This window comes from Equus quagga, chromosome 6 (genome assembly GCF_021613505.1).
Source record: "Equus quagga isolate Etosha38 chromosome 6, UCLA_HA_Equagga_1.0, whole genome shotgun sequence".
NCBI classification, from domain to species: domain Eukaryota; kingdom Metazoa; phylum Chordata; class Mammalia; order Perissodactyla; family Equidae; genus Equus; species Equus quagga.
In genome coordinates, this window is record NC_060272.1 from 12,322,975 (window position 1) to 12,338,146 (window position 15,172).

The 15,172-nt window shown below is 40.5% G+C and overlaps 1 protein-coding gene across 1 annotated transcript in view; it reads left to right on the top strand.

The window, feature by feature from the left end:
• The window catches only part of NALCN (sodium leak channel, non-selective), a 302,683-nt gene that overhangs the window by 9,218 nt on the left and 278,293 nt on the right, over nt 1-15,172 (top strand). Inside the window, 2 exon segments of the mRNA XM_046664759.1 lie at nt 7,952-8,098; nt 11,308-11,490. Coding sequence (XP_046520715.1) covers nt 7,991-8,098; nt 11,308-11,490 — 291 coding nt within the window. The 5' untranslated portion in view covers nt 7,952-7,990.

Sequence of the window (15,172 nt, forward strand, 5' to 3'; positions counted from 1 at the left end):
ATGTAGTCTATTGCACACTCCCAGACAGGGCAAAGGTCTTTTCTGCAAACTCCATGATATATGGTCATTCTCTCTGAAAACATCCAGAAAGGAGCTGAAACACCTCTCCGGATAGCCCATTATAATGGTGTATAATTACAAAGTAACACATCATTATTGGAAACTTTTAGATTAAACAGTTCTTTCTATTGAATTAGCAGCCACCACTTGCTAACTTCTGATTGGTAACTTCCATTGAGTCTGGATTTTCCTTGCTGGAAGAACAGAGAACACTACAAAACAGAATCACAGCCTTGCCTATGTCCTGTGTGTGGATTTGGAGTATGACAGAAGGACTTCTCTCAATAAGCCTCTTCTTTCCGCCCTAGCACAATCTCTGCAGAAACACGTACTCTTTTAACCACATATCTTAAGTGGAATCTACTTTCTAGTTTTCACATGCTCAGCATATTCAGTCAAGAATTTGTGAGACTAAAACTAACTCTAGGAAATTAAGAAATCTGTCATCTGGGGGAAATTAAGACAGCTGTCTCTTTACTACGTGATGTCAGCTTATCACATGGGAGGTAGTAAATGCTTTTTCTCATTTTTGGGGGTAAAATTTAGAGAAAAGATAATAAAAGCATAGCAATATTTCTAGGATTCACCCTCAAGGAAAAAGGCTAGATAAATGAATAGTGACTTCAGAAACTTGAAAGTGACATTTAGATCAATTTGATAAGAAGTTTGATGATTGCTTGCCAGAAAAAAATAGACACATTTTTATAAATGTGTGGATGGAATAACTATAAAATGAATCCTATAATAAAAATGAACTCAATTTTAAGAAATGAGACATGTCTGTACTATTTTCACAAACAGCAATTGGTGCTAAGAGAGTTTGTAATCACCAGGTTGTGTCATTAGGATATGTTGATAAAATAATTTTCTTTTTATTACCTATTTTATAGTATACTTAATTTTTAATTTAACAGTTTGGTAAGCCATGTTGTCTTGGTTCATATCCTGGCCCATCTCTATGCCTAACTTTCCTCATCTGTGGAACAGTTCTTGTAACAATTGAATGATGTGATGTGTGACATGCTTTGACCAAGGCCTGGCGCAGGATAAGCCCTCAGTAAACATTTGTGTTGGAAGGAGTCTGTTTTTACATGGTGGTCAACAGAATTTGGGAGGAAATCAACTGATGAGCTCACTGCTGTACCATGGGAACGTCCTTATCTTCTAAAGCGTTTTATCATGTCTTTGTGGGTTTTTTGTAGGTTTCTGTGTATATGTGTGTTTGAGGATTGTTTTCTTTTTTATAACACATTTGGTTAGGAAAGATCCAGTTTTACATCAAATTCTATCTGTAACATTTTCCTTTAAATGGTTTTATTAAGATCAAAGGCAGTTATTGGATACCACAAAACAGGAGAACAGGGGGTTGCTGGAGCCCAGTGTGGGAAAGTGCCACATGCTGGGCTGCAGAAGCTGTAGGAAATGGCTCATGGTGTATATGGCGTAGAGAGCTGAGAGACCATGGGACACAGGTCCTCGGGGCCCAGGGCAGGAACGAAGATGATCTGGCCTTGAAGAAGGAGGGGAGTTAGCCATTCGAGAAGGAGTGAGTGAGGAGACGCTGAGCTGGGCAGAGAGAGGTGCCACCTGCATAGGCTCTAAGGAGCCAGTGTGTCCTGTTTGTTGGAGGAAGGATGAGTGGGCGGGGTAGATAGGCCTGAGGCAAGGCAAGTGGATTTTGGAGAACAGAAAATCAGGCAAAAATAGTGGGTTTTTTCCCTAATTTAAAACCATGGCATAACATGTATGATGCTATATTCATTTGTGGCCATGTCTTCTGTCAGGAAGGAAATTTGGCCAGACAAAATGGACACTCTGACTTTGCAGAAATGATGACATTTGGCAGTTTCGGTGTCAGGAATAAGCATCCTCTTTTGTCTTCAAGTTGTTAGTATGATGTGAAGAAGTACAGTGGAAAATTTTCATATGCATATAGGAAAAGGCCGGAAACTCTTGTTTGAATGTAGATATCAGTCGTTGTTGTTTTGGGTTTTGTGGCCAATTAAAAAAAAGAGAGAGAGAAAAGTACTTGAATTAAGATTTAAGATTGTAATGCTCAGATCAAAAAATTGCTCAAATCAGGGGCTGGCCCAGTGGTGTAGCTGTTAAGTTCACATGTTCCCCTTCGGCAGCCCGGGATTCACTGGTTTGGATCCCGGGTGTAGACATGGCACCGCTGTCAAGCCATGCTGTGGTAGGCGTCCCACATATAAGGTGGAGGAAGATGGGCACGGATGTTAGCTCAGGGTCACTCTTCCTCAGCAAAAAGAGGAAGATGTTAGCTCAGAGCTGATCTTCCTCAAGAAAAAAAAATTGGTAAAATCAAATTCAATTGTCTCCCCAAATATGGGGTGAAGTGTTTCTCCACTAATCTAGAAAGATGTGCTTTTATCTGTTTGCCTGGCAAAGCCTTGTGCATGTAAGAATGTAAATTTGCTTAGGAGACGAGAAAGACATGGAAAGGCGGAGGTTTGAAGGTGGTGTTTGTTTACAGTTAGGATTTTCTGTGCAGGCATATTTACTGATGGAGAAAGATGTTCACAGGATACTGCTAGTTGAAGAAAAAAGCTGATGAGAAAACAGGGTTTAAGCAGCTATTTAAAAATAAATATATTCATGGAAAAATATATATGGAAAAGAAAGTACTGAAAGAGATACAAGGCATTGAGTAGTCCATTGAGTAAGTGCCCCAGCTAAAGGGGATTCTGTGAGGAGAGAGCGAGCATATCTGAGTATTGCTCTGTCTGCGGCGCTTTGCCCAGTGGCTGGCATGATGTGTTCACTCAACAAATAGTTTGCAAAAATAATTGAGTTCCTAGAAGGGGAATTCCTGATGGTTTTTACTTTTGTTCTCAGTTTGTTTATATTTTTTTTCTAATTTTTCTAAAACAAACTGTATTGCTTGTGTAGTGAAAATAAAATTGTTTCTTCTAATTTAATTTCAGATTTAGGTATTTGAGTCTAGGAAAGGACCAGTTAGCCAGCTGTCCTGGCTTGTCTCATGAATCTTATGTCTGATAGCACAGATTCAGAGGCATATTGGGAATCAACTGTCCAGTATCCCTTGCCGGGGGAGGTAGGAGGGAGCTAGCAATAAGGCAGTGAAAGAATGGTGGTCAGAGGCTCTCCTTTAGTTAATCAGCTGCTCTGCTTTTGAATTAAACATCTGGTCCGCCGTGTCAGGAATATAGGGCATTCAGGAATTCCAGGAGGAGAGAGCCCAGGTGTGTTTTGTTAATGCTAAGTCCACATTCCCTAGTACAATGACTGGGATGATTTTTTTTTTTTATGACTGCAGTTATGCGAGCATGAATGAATGAGAAACCTCTGCTAGCAGTGAAGACTGCCCTTCCAGAGACCTGAAAGTAAAGCTTGGGGTGAAAAGCTCAAGGGGTACTATTGAACACTTTGTTTTTTTAATTTGCTTCCCAAACTGTGACAGAGATACCAAGCAAATTTAATGTGTGTGTTTCTTTTTTTTTGTAGAGATTTTTATTTTTCCCTTTTCTCCCCAAAGCCCCCCGGTACATAGTTGTATATTTTTAGTTGTGGGTCCTTCTAGTTGTCACATGTGGGACGCTGCCTCAACATGGCCTGATGAGCGGTGCCATGTCTGTGCCCAGGATCCGAACCGGTGAAACCCTGGGCCGCCGAAGCAGGAGCACGTGAACTCAACCACTCCGCCATGGGGCCGGCCCCCAATGTGTGTGTATCTTGAATGGGATGGTAGATAAAATATTCCACTTGAACTCGTAAAGGTCCCAGAATTTGTGCACATAAGTGACCAGGAGAATAGTCGTTGATTTTGATATGTTGCCAAATGTAATGATGCCTAATGATTAAAAATAAATCGGTGACTTCTGTCTTCTTTTGGGGCTTTTTAGAATAAAATAGATGCTGTGAGTCTGCTAGAGTGGTGTGTTTCTCTTGTTTACACTTGTATTACCAAACATTAAATCATTTGGTTGTAACAAACAAATCTCACATGCAGAGGAAAAGTCTTCATGAGTTAAGTTGGGGAACAGGAAGAACTGATGTGGGATTGGCAGCAGACGGCAAGAGGACACAGCTGGAGTAAAGCTACTGACGTAGTTGAGAAAGGTTGGAGGATGGTGGGTAATGGCATGTTTAGCCAACTCAAGTGGAATGTGTGGTATGAGTATGAAAGGAAGTGCAGGTGGGACTCAGTGTCCTTGAAACCTAAGGCTAAACAAAGCCAGCAGTTTGCAGGCTCCCGAATGCCTTTGGTGTTCCCCTTGTCTGGCCAGCATGTGTTGTAGTCCCTGACACCATGGTGGATGCGTAATATTTTCTGCGTGAATGAATGAGTGAATCAGAAACAAGAGGCTAAGCTGGGGTTTTCTGGGTTACAGGAGAGTTATCAGTGTGTTGGGAAGTCGATTTCTGCTGTAAAGGACAGGACCAATTAAAAAGGCTGATGTTTGTGGCAATCCAGACCTGAGGTCCCGTGGAAGAGAATCTGTGCTGTCCTTCTGCACGTGTGGGCACCTACATGTGGGGGCCTGAAAAGCCCAGGGCAGTAGGACCTGGGAATTGAGAGGAAAGGGTAAAGGAGAAGGGTGTCTAACCGAGAGCAACCTGTCCTGTTGATTTTTAAGTGAGGATGGTGTTGGTGTGGCCTACGTGTGAAGAAGCAGGAGCACAGGTCCGGGACTCCATAATAGTAGCTGCACACCAGCAGATGGTGATGGATCTTGTAAGAACAGATGCTCATTTAAGGGTTAAGTATCGAGGACAAGGCATATGTGACAGCAGGTAGAGGACATGCTCTAAACCGTTATTTAGAAGATTCAAAGGAGCTTAATGCAAACCCGGGAAAGTTACAAGGGGAAGAAATGGCCCATTGTGTTACAAGCACCTCACCATTAAAGAAAACAGTATGTTAATTTTAATTTGGTCAAGACAGAGCTGGAATGACCTAAGGAAAGTGTATGCCAATAGAAGTAAAATGTTGCCAGCACAGAATATAAAACTGGATTTTAACCATTTCAAAGAGAGCAATGAATCTTTTCTCTCTGACTTGTCATTAGCTGTTTCCAAGTAAAAGATTTATCAATGACCATATGGCGACTGTGCAGCCTCCTCCCACTGTTGAACGACTTAAATACTAACCACTTTTATTAAGTGTGAAAAAGCTACTGGAAGCCACGCTTTGTAAACTTACCGCACTGCCTTAAAATGGACACTTCCATAAACAGAAAAAAAAATATTGGGTTATAAATACATAATAGTGATATGACTAAGATACACGGGAACAATTTCCTATCAAAATAGTAAGCTTACCTAGGATACTTAAATATCCCTGCTGGTCTTTATCAGGGGATAATAGGTTTGCTGTACTCGGTTATATTGATTCAATGTGAATGAATGTGTAAAACAATATTTCTGTGCATAAAGGAAAATGATTACAATCAATTGCCTCATAGTAATTTTGGGCTCTTCATGTGTTTGTAACTTGAATTTATTGTACTACTTGCATGCTTTGTGTAATATTTAGTATTATTAAATCCATCACAATTTCAGTGATTGAGGAGCTAGTTGTTGAGTTTTAATGTCTGTGTAGATTAACTGAGTTCCGTTGGAGTCGGAATGGTTAGCTTTCTTGGACACTGTTTATTTGGGGGTCCTTTTTCAGTAGGTGAAGTGAGGGTGGAAGTCGATGACAGCTAACGTCATTTATTATAGTTCCAGTGTTTTGGGGGGTCAAGTATAGCCAACATGGAGATTTTTAAAAAAATAAATTCTGGATGTCTACTTCTCTAGATGAACAAATCCATAATCAAAAATTGGTTTTTTTTTTCCTTCATGTGGGATGTTTATAATAAAAGGTGCGGGAAATTCATATGTGAAGGTGTCACATTTATACATCCCAAGTTTTTCAGACTAACTTATGGCCAGATCACAAGAGCAATAGATGGGCTTCCATAAGTCTCCATTGCTCCATGATAAAGGTATAATGGCTAATGCTTAAGTCTATGCAGTTTTCTTGTGTCATCTTTGATCACCATTGTGAAAGCACTCTTTATTTCCTCCTTTGTGTTATGTGATCTTAAAGGGTTTCTAAAAGATTCTGTATCCTGTTTTGGGGTACATAGGAAACTGTCATTCAAGAAGCATCTCAAATTGAGGCTACCAGATGTTTTCCCCCACAGTAAATGAGAGAACAAGAATAATTTGAATATTCTGCATATATTTGCATACTGATGTCAAGAGTTCCCAACTTCAATTATGTAAAATAAAATTAATTAGTGCAGCCTACTGCAAAACCCATATTCAAATCCAACATTCAGGGCAAGACAGCCTGGAAATACCTAGCACATCTTAAAGCCAATTAGCTTGATTTCTTCTGGGAAAAGGAGGGTTAGGCAGCCGCACCTACCTAGGAGCATCAAGGAGATCACAGACATAGAGGTAAGCACTCAGATGTAGGGAATCAGGTTGAAAGCCGATTCGTCCTGTGCTGTGTTTTATTCTCTTTCCCAGTGAAAATTGCAGCTGTACATCTTTACACATACTGCAAACATTCTTGTTCTTCTTGTGCTCCCCTGAGGATTGAGTGGTGCTGCTCATGGTCCTTGGTTAAGTTTCTTTCTGTAGCTCCATAGAGCAGCAGACAGGACAGCCAGCACCTTCCTGGTGTTGAAACTACTGCATTTTCCTGTTGTGGTATCTCCGCGTCCGTGCACTGCCAGGAGGACCTTTTCCCTCCCTTACCTGCCTTTAAGACGTCTCCTAAGCAGCCCTTAGCACCCGCATTTTCCACTGCAAACACCTGAGGCTTTGTGGTCAGACAGAGCTTCCTTTAAATTTCAAGTTTGCTTGGGTGCCCTTGGTCAAGTTATTAGCTGCCCAGAGGCTGGAATTTCTTGTGCTTGCAAAAAAAGACAAGATGTTTCCCCTCTTCCACCAATCGTAAAGATTAAATAAAATATCATTGCTAAGTGCCCAAAATGTAATACGTATCCAGAAAGCAACCTTAGCTCCTCTCCTTCCTTGGAGACTCAATCCAGATGTTCATCAAATGACAAATCTCTCTGTGGACCCGGGGTAACTAGGCACCAGCTGCCTTTACACCCTCTCTTCTCACATTCTGTTGCACTTATTTGCTTTTTGTGTCCTGAAGGCCCGACATATAGCAGGTCCCCTTCAGTGGCTGCTGGATTGTGGAAGGTGGGAGCAATGGCTAAAGGGAGGTGACACATATAGCAAGATATAGATGACACAGAATTGTGGAAATGTAAGTGGCAAGCAGACAGAGTAGCTGGAAGAATTGAGATAATCACAGCATTCATAAAAGCAAAAAACTGCCTCCATTCAGAGGAGGTTCTTCCCCGTTCTCTCTGGCCCTCATTCTCTATGGCAGGGACAAAATTGGGAGATCAACTTGGGACTATCGTTGGAAATAGATGTCTGTGAGCGTCACATTAAATTAACTGGGAGGGAAATCCTGGGAAAGATCTGAGTATTTCACCTGGATTGGTCAGCTGTGCTCTGGCACAGACCTTCTTTAAGTGGAGACAGCTTTAGGTCTATGAACATAGACCTCAAAAAATTTCTTACCAATATGTGTACCCTAAGAGACAGAGCTGTTTTAACCCAGTTAATCTAGACCAGTGGTCTCTAAACTGGCGTGCAACCCGTTTACGAAGTGCGCAAGACCGTCTGTTGGGTTGAGAGAAAAAAAAATGCTTTTAATGATGTTCATTTTTATCTCATCCTTTTAAACTTTCTATTTGCAGGTTTGTTACACACGATATAATGGCACGTGTGTTTAACTAACAAATGCATAGGCGTGCGGGGGGACTCCGTTGTTGTGATCAGGGTGAAGATGATTTAGGTGACTACCTCAGCTCTCTCTTTCTTTCCTCAGACTGCGGGTTTGTACTTGCTCACCAGAGCTAACTTCAGCATGCTCAAAAGGAAGCAGAGCTCCAGGGTGGAGGCCCAGCCGGTTACTGACTTTGGTCCTGATGAATCTCTGTCGGACAACGCTGACATACTCTGGATTAACAAGCCAGTGAGTTTCGTTTTTGAAGTATGGAGAAGCACACGCTGATATAAAGGAAATTTGATTCATAAAATTCAAAAATCATGTCCCTTTGGCTTTGAAATATCTGTTTGAGCTGCAGCAGAATATGGATGAGTCTCGGAGTCTGGAAGTTGAGAACAATTCAGATGAAGTAATGAGGTGCCACCGTGAGTTACTCACATAGGAAGGTATGCTGGGTGGTCCGGCTCCCTCCTCGCCTGCTCTGTGCACGCTGTCCTCAGGGTCACACGATATAGAGATAATGCCACTTCTCAGGCTGATTCAAAGCCAGAGTCCCAGCTCAGTAACCTATTCCTTTACTTATAGTTCTCAACATGCGTGAATCTGTGAGAGGTAATCAGATGTTTGGAATTAAAGGCCCTCTTTGAGTTGCAAGTTTTGAGTAAAAGGAAAAGTTAATGAGATAGTGGCTAGTGCCTCTGAAGAACCTTGTTACCTTCTCTGCCTAATTAAGCTGATGGGAACTTGAGGGGGGCGTCTGCTGTGCCAAGTGTCACTGCATACAGAGAGTCTAGCAGCCAGGAGGCCGCATGACCTAGTCAGAGGTCTTGGGAACTCAGCGCCACGACCCTGAGTAGGCTCAGCTTCATTATTAAACTCACAGTAGAGGGCGAAGTAAGGAAATGAACTGTTGCTCTCACAGTGCTTGTCTTTCCCTTGACCGTGATAAAGATTATCTGCCTCGTCTCCCTGCCCTTTCCAGTCGTTCTTTGTCTGATCTGCCCTCCAGACTCCTTCTCCAGCCTGCTCAGATTTCTTTCTACATTCCCATTTCTGTTCGCCTTTCCCTTGTGCTTTACAATCACTGAAACATCCCTGCTACCTACCTTGCAGATTAAAATGCGTGGGCATTACATTCAAGGGTCTTTATGTTCTTGCTCTAACTTGTCCAGCAACTGCCCTTTCCTATGTCTGCACACTGCCCACTTGAGCCTCACCAGTGACTTCCTGCTCCTTCAAGATACCTGGCCAGTTCACAGCATTTCCCCGGCCCAGAGGCCCTTTCCCAGCAACTCGGAGGAGTGCAGGCCTCCTCAGCCATGAAGGCTGCTCAGAGGACACCCATGCCCTCTTCCCTGAAAGGCTCCTCATTTGGCCCTCCCCACCTGTCTCCTTCCAGACAGAATGAACCTCTTCTCTTTCCATTTACCCTACTTTATATTTGTAGGTAAGTGTAAATGTATATTGTATATAAATATATATTATGCATATCAGACTGCAAAGTAGTGATGAGTCAGAATCCTATTGTTTCTGTTTTTGTGTCCTCAGAGCCCAGCATAATCTCTGACCATAGTAGGTCTTCCATTCATATTTAGAGAATTGAATAGAATAGAGAATAGAGCACTCACTCTCTTGTTCTCAGTGTCCACCACATACAGAGCTCTCTGAGTACTTCTGAAGAAGGTGGTATTATAAATGTAGGCTCGGAAGCACTAACTAAAATGATTAATGCTTAATTAGAATTTGTTCTTTAAATTCAAAACAGACTTGTGGTGAAGAACCCATCTTTTGAAGCTCTTTTGTGTAATTACATCCTTTGTGTGGGGAGGTCCAGATGGGACTAAATTCACACACTGATGTTTATTGAAGCGCTTCCAAATTGCATGAAAAGTGCATCAGCCCTTAAAATAAATTTAATCATCGCTGACTTCTACGGTGTGGAATTAACAGCATTATGTCTTCATGCAAATATTACAACTGTCGGATTAATATTATAATTTACTCACCAGCATACAAGTGTCTGAGTCTCCTCAAAGTTCTGAGTCTCATTTCTGTCTTTCATCTTGGCTACTCGCTAGCTTGTATAGCTGCAGGATGCATCTCCTACAAAACGACATCTTCTTTCAGGGGGAGTATAATATTAAAGGATTAACATGACTGCATAGATATTTAGGATAGTCAGTAAATAACGTGTTTAGATTATGTTTAAGCATTGCATAATAGTTAATTAGCTAGAAGTATTAATTGTGTGGGTTTAGCATGCAGATGCAACTCATAGTTTTTATCCTAGGTGTTAGTTTTCATAATAAAACATTATGAGTGATTATATGTCCTACACGTATAAATGTGCAAACACACACACATACACAAATTTATATTTTAAATTCTTACTTCCTTATGTTGGGGTTAAGGAAAATCTTCAAATAGCACATGCACTGTTAGAATTGCACAGAAATTCAATTTTTTGGAATTTTGGAAGAGCAGAAGTATCTGGGCTAAATTTGTACAAAACACATTCTCCAAAATAAAGAGGAAAGTCCATTTATTATCTTTTGATAATGTAGAATGAGGTCAGATTTAAAAATATATTTTTTATACATGGATGTTACATATAAAATACAAATAGAAAACCCTAATGATGTGAATATATCAATTAACTTTAAAAAGCATTTATGATCTACTAGGAAGGCCGTTGTGCTAGATGCCAGGAAAGTTACAGTAAACGTAAGACAGTTCCTGATTCTAGGGTCTCATAGTACGTTAAAAAGTATGGAAGTAATAGCACATCACATTTCCATATGAGTGAGGTGTTAACACATTTTAATTGAATCAGAGTCTTCCTCTGTGGCCTGAGGCCCTGGAAAGTCAGTGTCAGAGGTGTTGGGGTAGCTGACCAGGTTCACATCGAGGCTTTGCTCTTCTTCTTCTTCTTTTTTTTTTTTTTTTGAGGAAGATTAGCCCTGAGCTAACATCTGCTGCCAATCCTCCTCTTTTTCTGAGGAAGACTGGTCCTGACCTAACATCCATGCCCATCTTCCTCTACTTTATATGTGGGACGCCTACCATGGCATGGCTTGCCAAGTGGTGCCATGTCCAAACCTGGGATCTGAACCAGCGAACCCAGGGCCGCTGAAGCGGAGCGTGTGAACTTAACCACTGCGCCACTGGGCCGCCCTGAGGCTTTGCTCTTCTTAATGCTTGACCACAGGACTATCTCTTAACCTTTCTGAGTCCTATGCGCAAATTAGGCTGCTTTGAGAATTAAACAATGTAAAATACATGAAAATATTTAGCACATTCTATGCACTTAGCAAACCTTATTTCCTTCTTTTTCTTCTCTATACTGGTGATATATTTTAATCTTGTTATTATGTTTTCCAAGTAGTGTGGTTCACAGCATAAGTTTAAGATATCACTTTATGGTGTCAAATAATAACTTTGGACCGTTTTTGCAGTGGGTTCACTCTTTGCTGCGCATCTGTGCCATCATCAGCGTCATTTCCGTCTGTATGAACACGCCCATGACGTTCGAGCACTACCCACCTCTTCAGTATGTGACCTTTACTCTGGATACTTTACTGATGTTTCTCTACACGGCAGAGATGATAGCAAAAATGCACATCCGGGGTATCGTCAAGGTGAGCCTTTCCATATTATTTAAGCTAAAACCCAAAATGCATTGAAAATCTAAATCAGTTTAATAATGTTTTCATCTTAGTTTCAGTAAAACAAAATATAGCTTCATTTTATTTATATTGAAGTCTTTTTTAAAAGGGCATAACTCCAGATATTGTTAAAAATATGATGCATAAGAATATTTTAAAAGTTGAATTGTGTAAGGCACAAAGTCTTGGAATAGTTGGGAAGGACCTAGATGTCCTGACAACCAGCTTCATGAAGGCCAGGGGACGGTCTGTCCTGCCACCTAGGAGTGAACTCACGACCAGGCACAGCCACTGGCCCAAGCTGGGCACCTGTTGATTTATGGAATGCGGAATGAAACTTACGTGATAAAGTTACAGCATGATGATACTCAGCAGGATGTCATAAACCTGAGGGGTTTTGAAGATATAAAGAGATTAAAAAAAAGAAGACATGAGCTGTAAAGGAATTCCAGCTATAAGAAAAGGAGTATGTAGCATGAAATTGGCACCCTTGGGAGACAAAAAATAAATAAATAAAAGGAAAAGGAAAAGGAAAAGAAAGAAAAAGGAAAGAAAATCTCTCTCACAGGGTATCTCTTCTTTCTGTAGCTCTAGCCTTCACAGAGTTTAAAAATATGTAGATGATGCTTTCTAAAGTATTTTAAATTGTACTATTTTGGGAGATAGTGGTATAATGACATAGCAGAATGGATGTTAGGGTCTGACAAATGAGAGATTTGACTCAAATCCTAGCTCTTTCATTTACTGGCTCTATCAGCATCTCAAGTTACATATTTTGGTGCAAAAGAGCCTTATTCTGTGTAAGGATTTCAAGAATTTTATGAGGTGATGTAAAACATGTAGTTATTGGTCAATTTCATTGCTTCTCTTTTTACATAATTCATTGTGTGCTATATTTAAAGAAAGGGATCACAGTAAATATATTACTTTTTTCATTTTTAACTTTTAAAAAACCTTTTTATTATGGAAAATTTAAATTTCACAAAAGTATAGATTATAGTTGTACTGAATTCCTGTAAATCAACGTCAACAATTATCCATATTTGGCAAGTTCTATTTCACTTTAAAGCAAATCTGAGAAATCAGGTTATTTCAGAAATAACTCCTTAGGCATCACTGACTGATAAAATTTTCTTTTATATAACCATCGTACCATTATCACATCTAGCAAAATTAACAATAATTCCTTAATGTAGGCTAGTACCCAATCCATATTCGTATTTCCCCAATTGTCTCAAATATTTCCTTTTACAGTTAGCTTCTTTGAATCAGGACTCAAACCAGGTTCACGGAGTGTATTTAATTGTTGTATTTTTAAATCTTGTTTAAGTCTCAGCCCCACACACTCTGAAAAAATGTTTTCCATGTCCTTGATCCAGTGCAGAAATGAGCCTTTCGTCTTCTGGGATGTTCTACATTATAGACTTGGCTGATTGCTTTCCGGTGGTTCCATTTAATGGTTTCTATATACTCCATATTCCCTGAGCCATTTATACTGTTGACCAGAGATGTACACAGATGCCTCTGGCCCCCATTGTCACCGCAAAATAGGTTGTTGAACCTGTGGATATTTGCCAATCTGATGTGGGATATAGTAACTCCCTGTGGTTTTCATTTGCATTTTTCTTTTGAGAGTGAGATTGAGTCTGATTTTCTGTCTATAAAGGCCATTTCACGTTGTTATTATTTTTCATTTCAATTTTGGGCATTCTGTGTGTGTTGTGCATATTAGCCCTTTGTGATGTAAGTTGCAATTGCTTTTCCCTGTTGCCACTGTCTTTGGCTTTGCTCTTGGTTATTCGTGCCACACACAATTCTTCCTATCCCAAATCAGAGGCAAGTCTTTCCATTCTACCAACTTTGCTCTTGTGTCTTACAAGAGTTTTATAGTTTTCCTCCTATAGACTTGCACGTGTTTTGTTATACTTACGCTTTTATATTTTGTCTTTTTGATATCAGTAAAGGGGTCTTATCTTTTGTTATATATTCTAACTATTGTTCTTTTTTTTTTAAAAGATTGGCACCTGAGCTAACAACTGTTGCCAATCTTCTTTTTTTTTTTTCTGCTTTTTTCTCCCCAAATCCCCCCAGTACATAGTTGTATATTTTTTAGTATGAGTCCTTCTAGTTGTGGTATGTGGGACGCCGCCTCAGCATGGCCTGACGAGTGGTGCCGTGTCCGCTCCCAGGATCTGAACCAGTGAAACTGTGGGCTGCCGAAGCGGAGCACATCAACTTAACTCAGCTAAGAAGCCGGCCCCTGTTATTCTTCTAAATGAAGGCTGGCTTCTTGTCCTGTGTCCCCAGGTCCCTGCCCTACCGAATTTGGATTCTACTCCAAGAGTTTTTCTTTCGTGTGGGTTTCTGGTATCCTGGAAAGGAGTTTTCATTAGGTACGCTTGAGAGATGAGGGTGTTCTGTTACTTCTGATCTTCCTGCAGCCCCGTGGTAGACAGTGGTGATGGTTGTTTATTTTTTTTTGTTTTTCATTTACCTACAATTTGCAACTTGCCACATTGCATTTCTACAGATTTTGCCAGTTATTCTCAGGTCTGCTTTCTGAGGGTTCCACTCAGTACTTCACTAGTATTTGATAGTGTTTTATGCTATGGAATTCTTAGGTCAGCCAGAACTTCCCTACATGTCTTCTCTCTACAACCTTCCCAAGCTGTGGTCTTAACTAGATCTTGTTATTGCCAATAGTTTGGTATTTATTTTGGACTATGTTGTCACTTAGTTTTATTCAAGATTATATCCATGGAAATGTTTTCCTAGGCTATCCACTTGCTTTGTCTATTTTCTTAGGAGATTTGTGAGATTCAAAAAAACTACCATCATGATCTTATCCAAACTGAGTCAACTGTTTAACGTGTATAGTAGTTTATTTAGCACCTACTTTGTGTTAGCACAACTGCCTTGCTGTATGGGAATTGCTTAAAATTAGCTGAACCAGGTAAAGAAGTGATAATATTAACAGTATTCAGGGTTTTTAGTCCTTGGTGAAAAATCCAAATCCTGGCTGCCTTTTTTTTTTTTAAAGGAAGTTTTGGAACGTTTTCTGGGCTCATTGAGTGAATGAGGGACTGGATTTCAAGCTTAAAAAATACATTCCAGGGAGTTCTGCATTCAGGGCAGCAATAACCTCAGCACAGGTCATACTTGAGAACAGTCTGGTCCACACACCGCCACTGGTGACCCTGTGAACCTGGGACACAGGTCTTTTTCTGTCTTTGTCCTCAGAAGTCAGTGTCCAAAACTCTAAGAGTGAATATCTGGTTGATTAGGGTATAAGGATATGGAGGAGAAATGTGGGAAGTGGAGGATGCAATTTGATGCTTCTGATAAAAGAGATGAAGGACGGGAGTGAGGCTGGAAGCTTGTCCACAGATGCATTTATTAATCACCCCAGCATTGCTCTCAGAGTTTGTTACTGCCTGACTTCCCTACTTTGATTGCATTGTCAGAGTGCCCTTTAAAGAAATAAACTTGAAAGAGCCGATAAGTACTTTGGAGTTTGTATTAGTTTCCTAGTTCTGCTGTAACAAACGACCACAACCTTGGTGGCGTAAAGCAACAGAAATTTATTGTCTCACAATTCTGGCGGCCCCAAGTCCAAAATCAGGGTGTCAGCAGGGCCCTGATCTCTCTGAAGCTT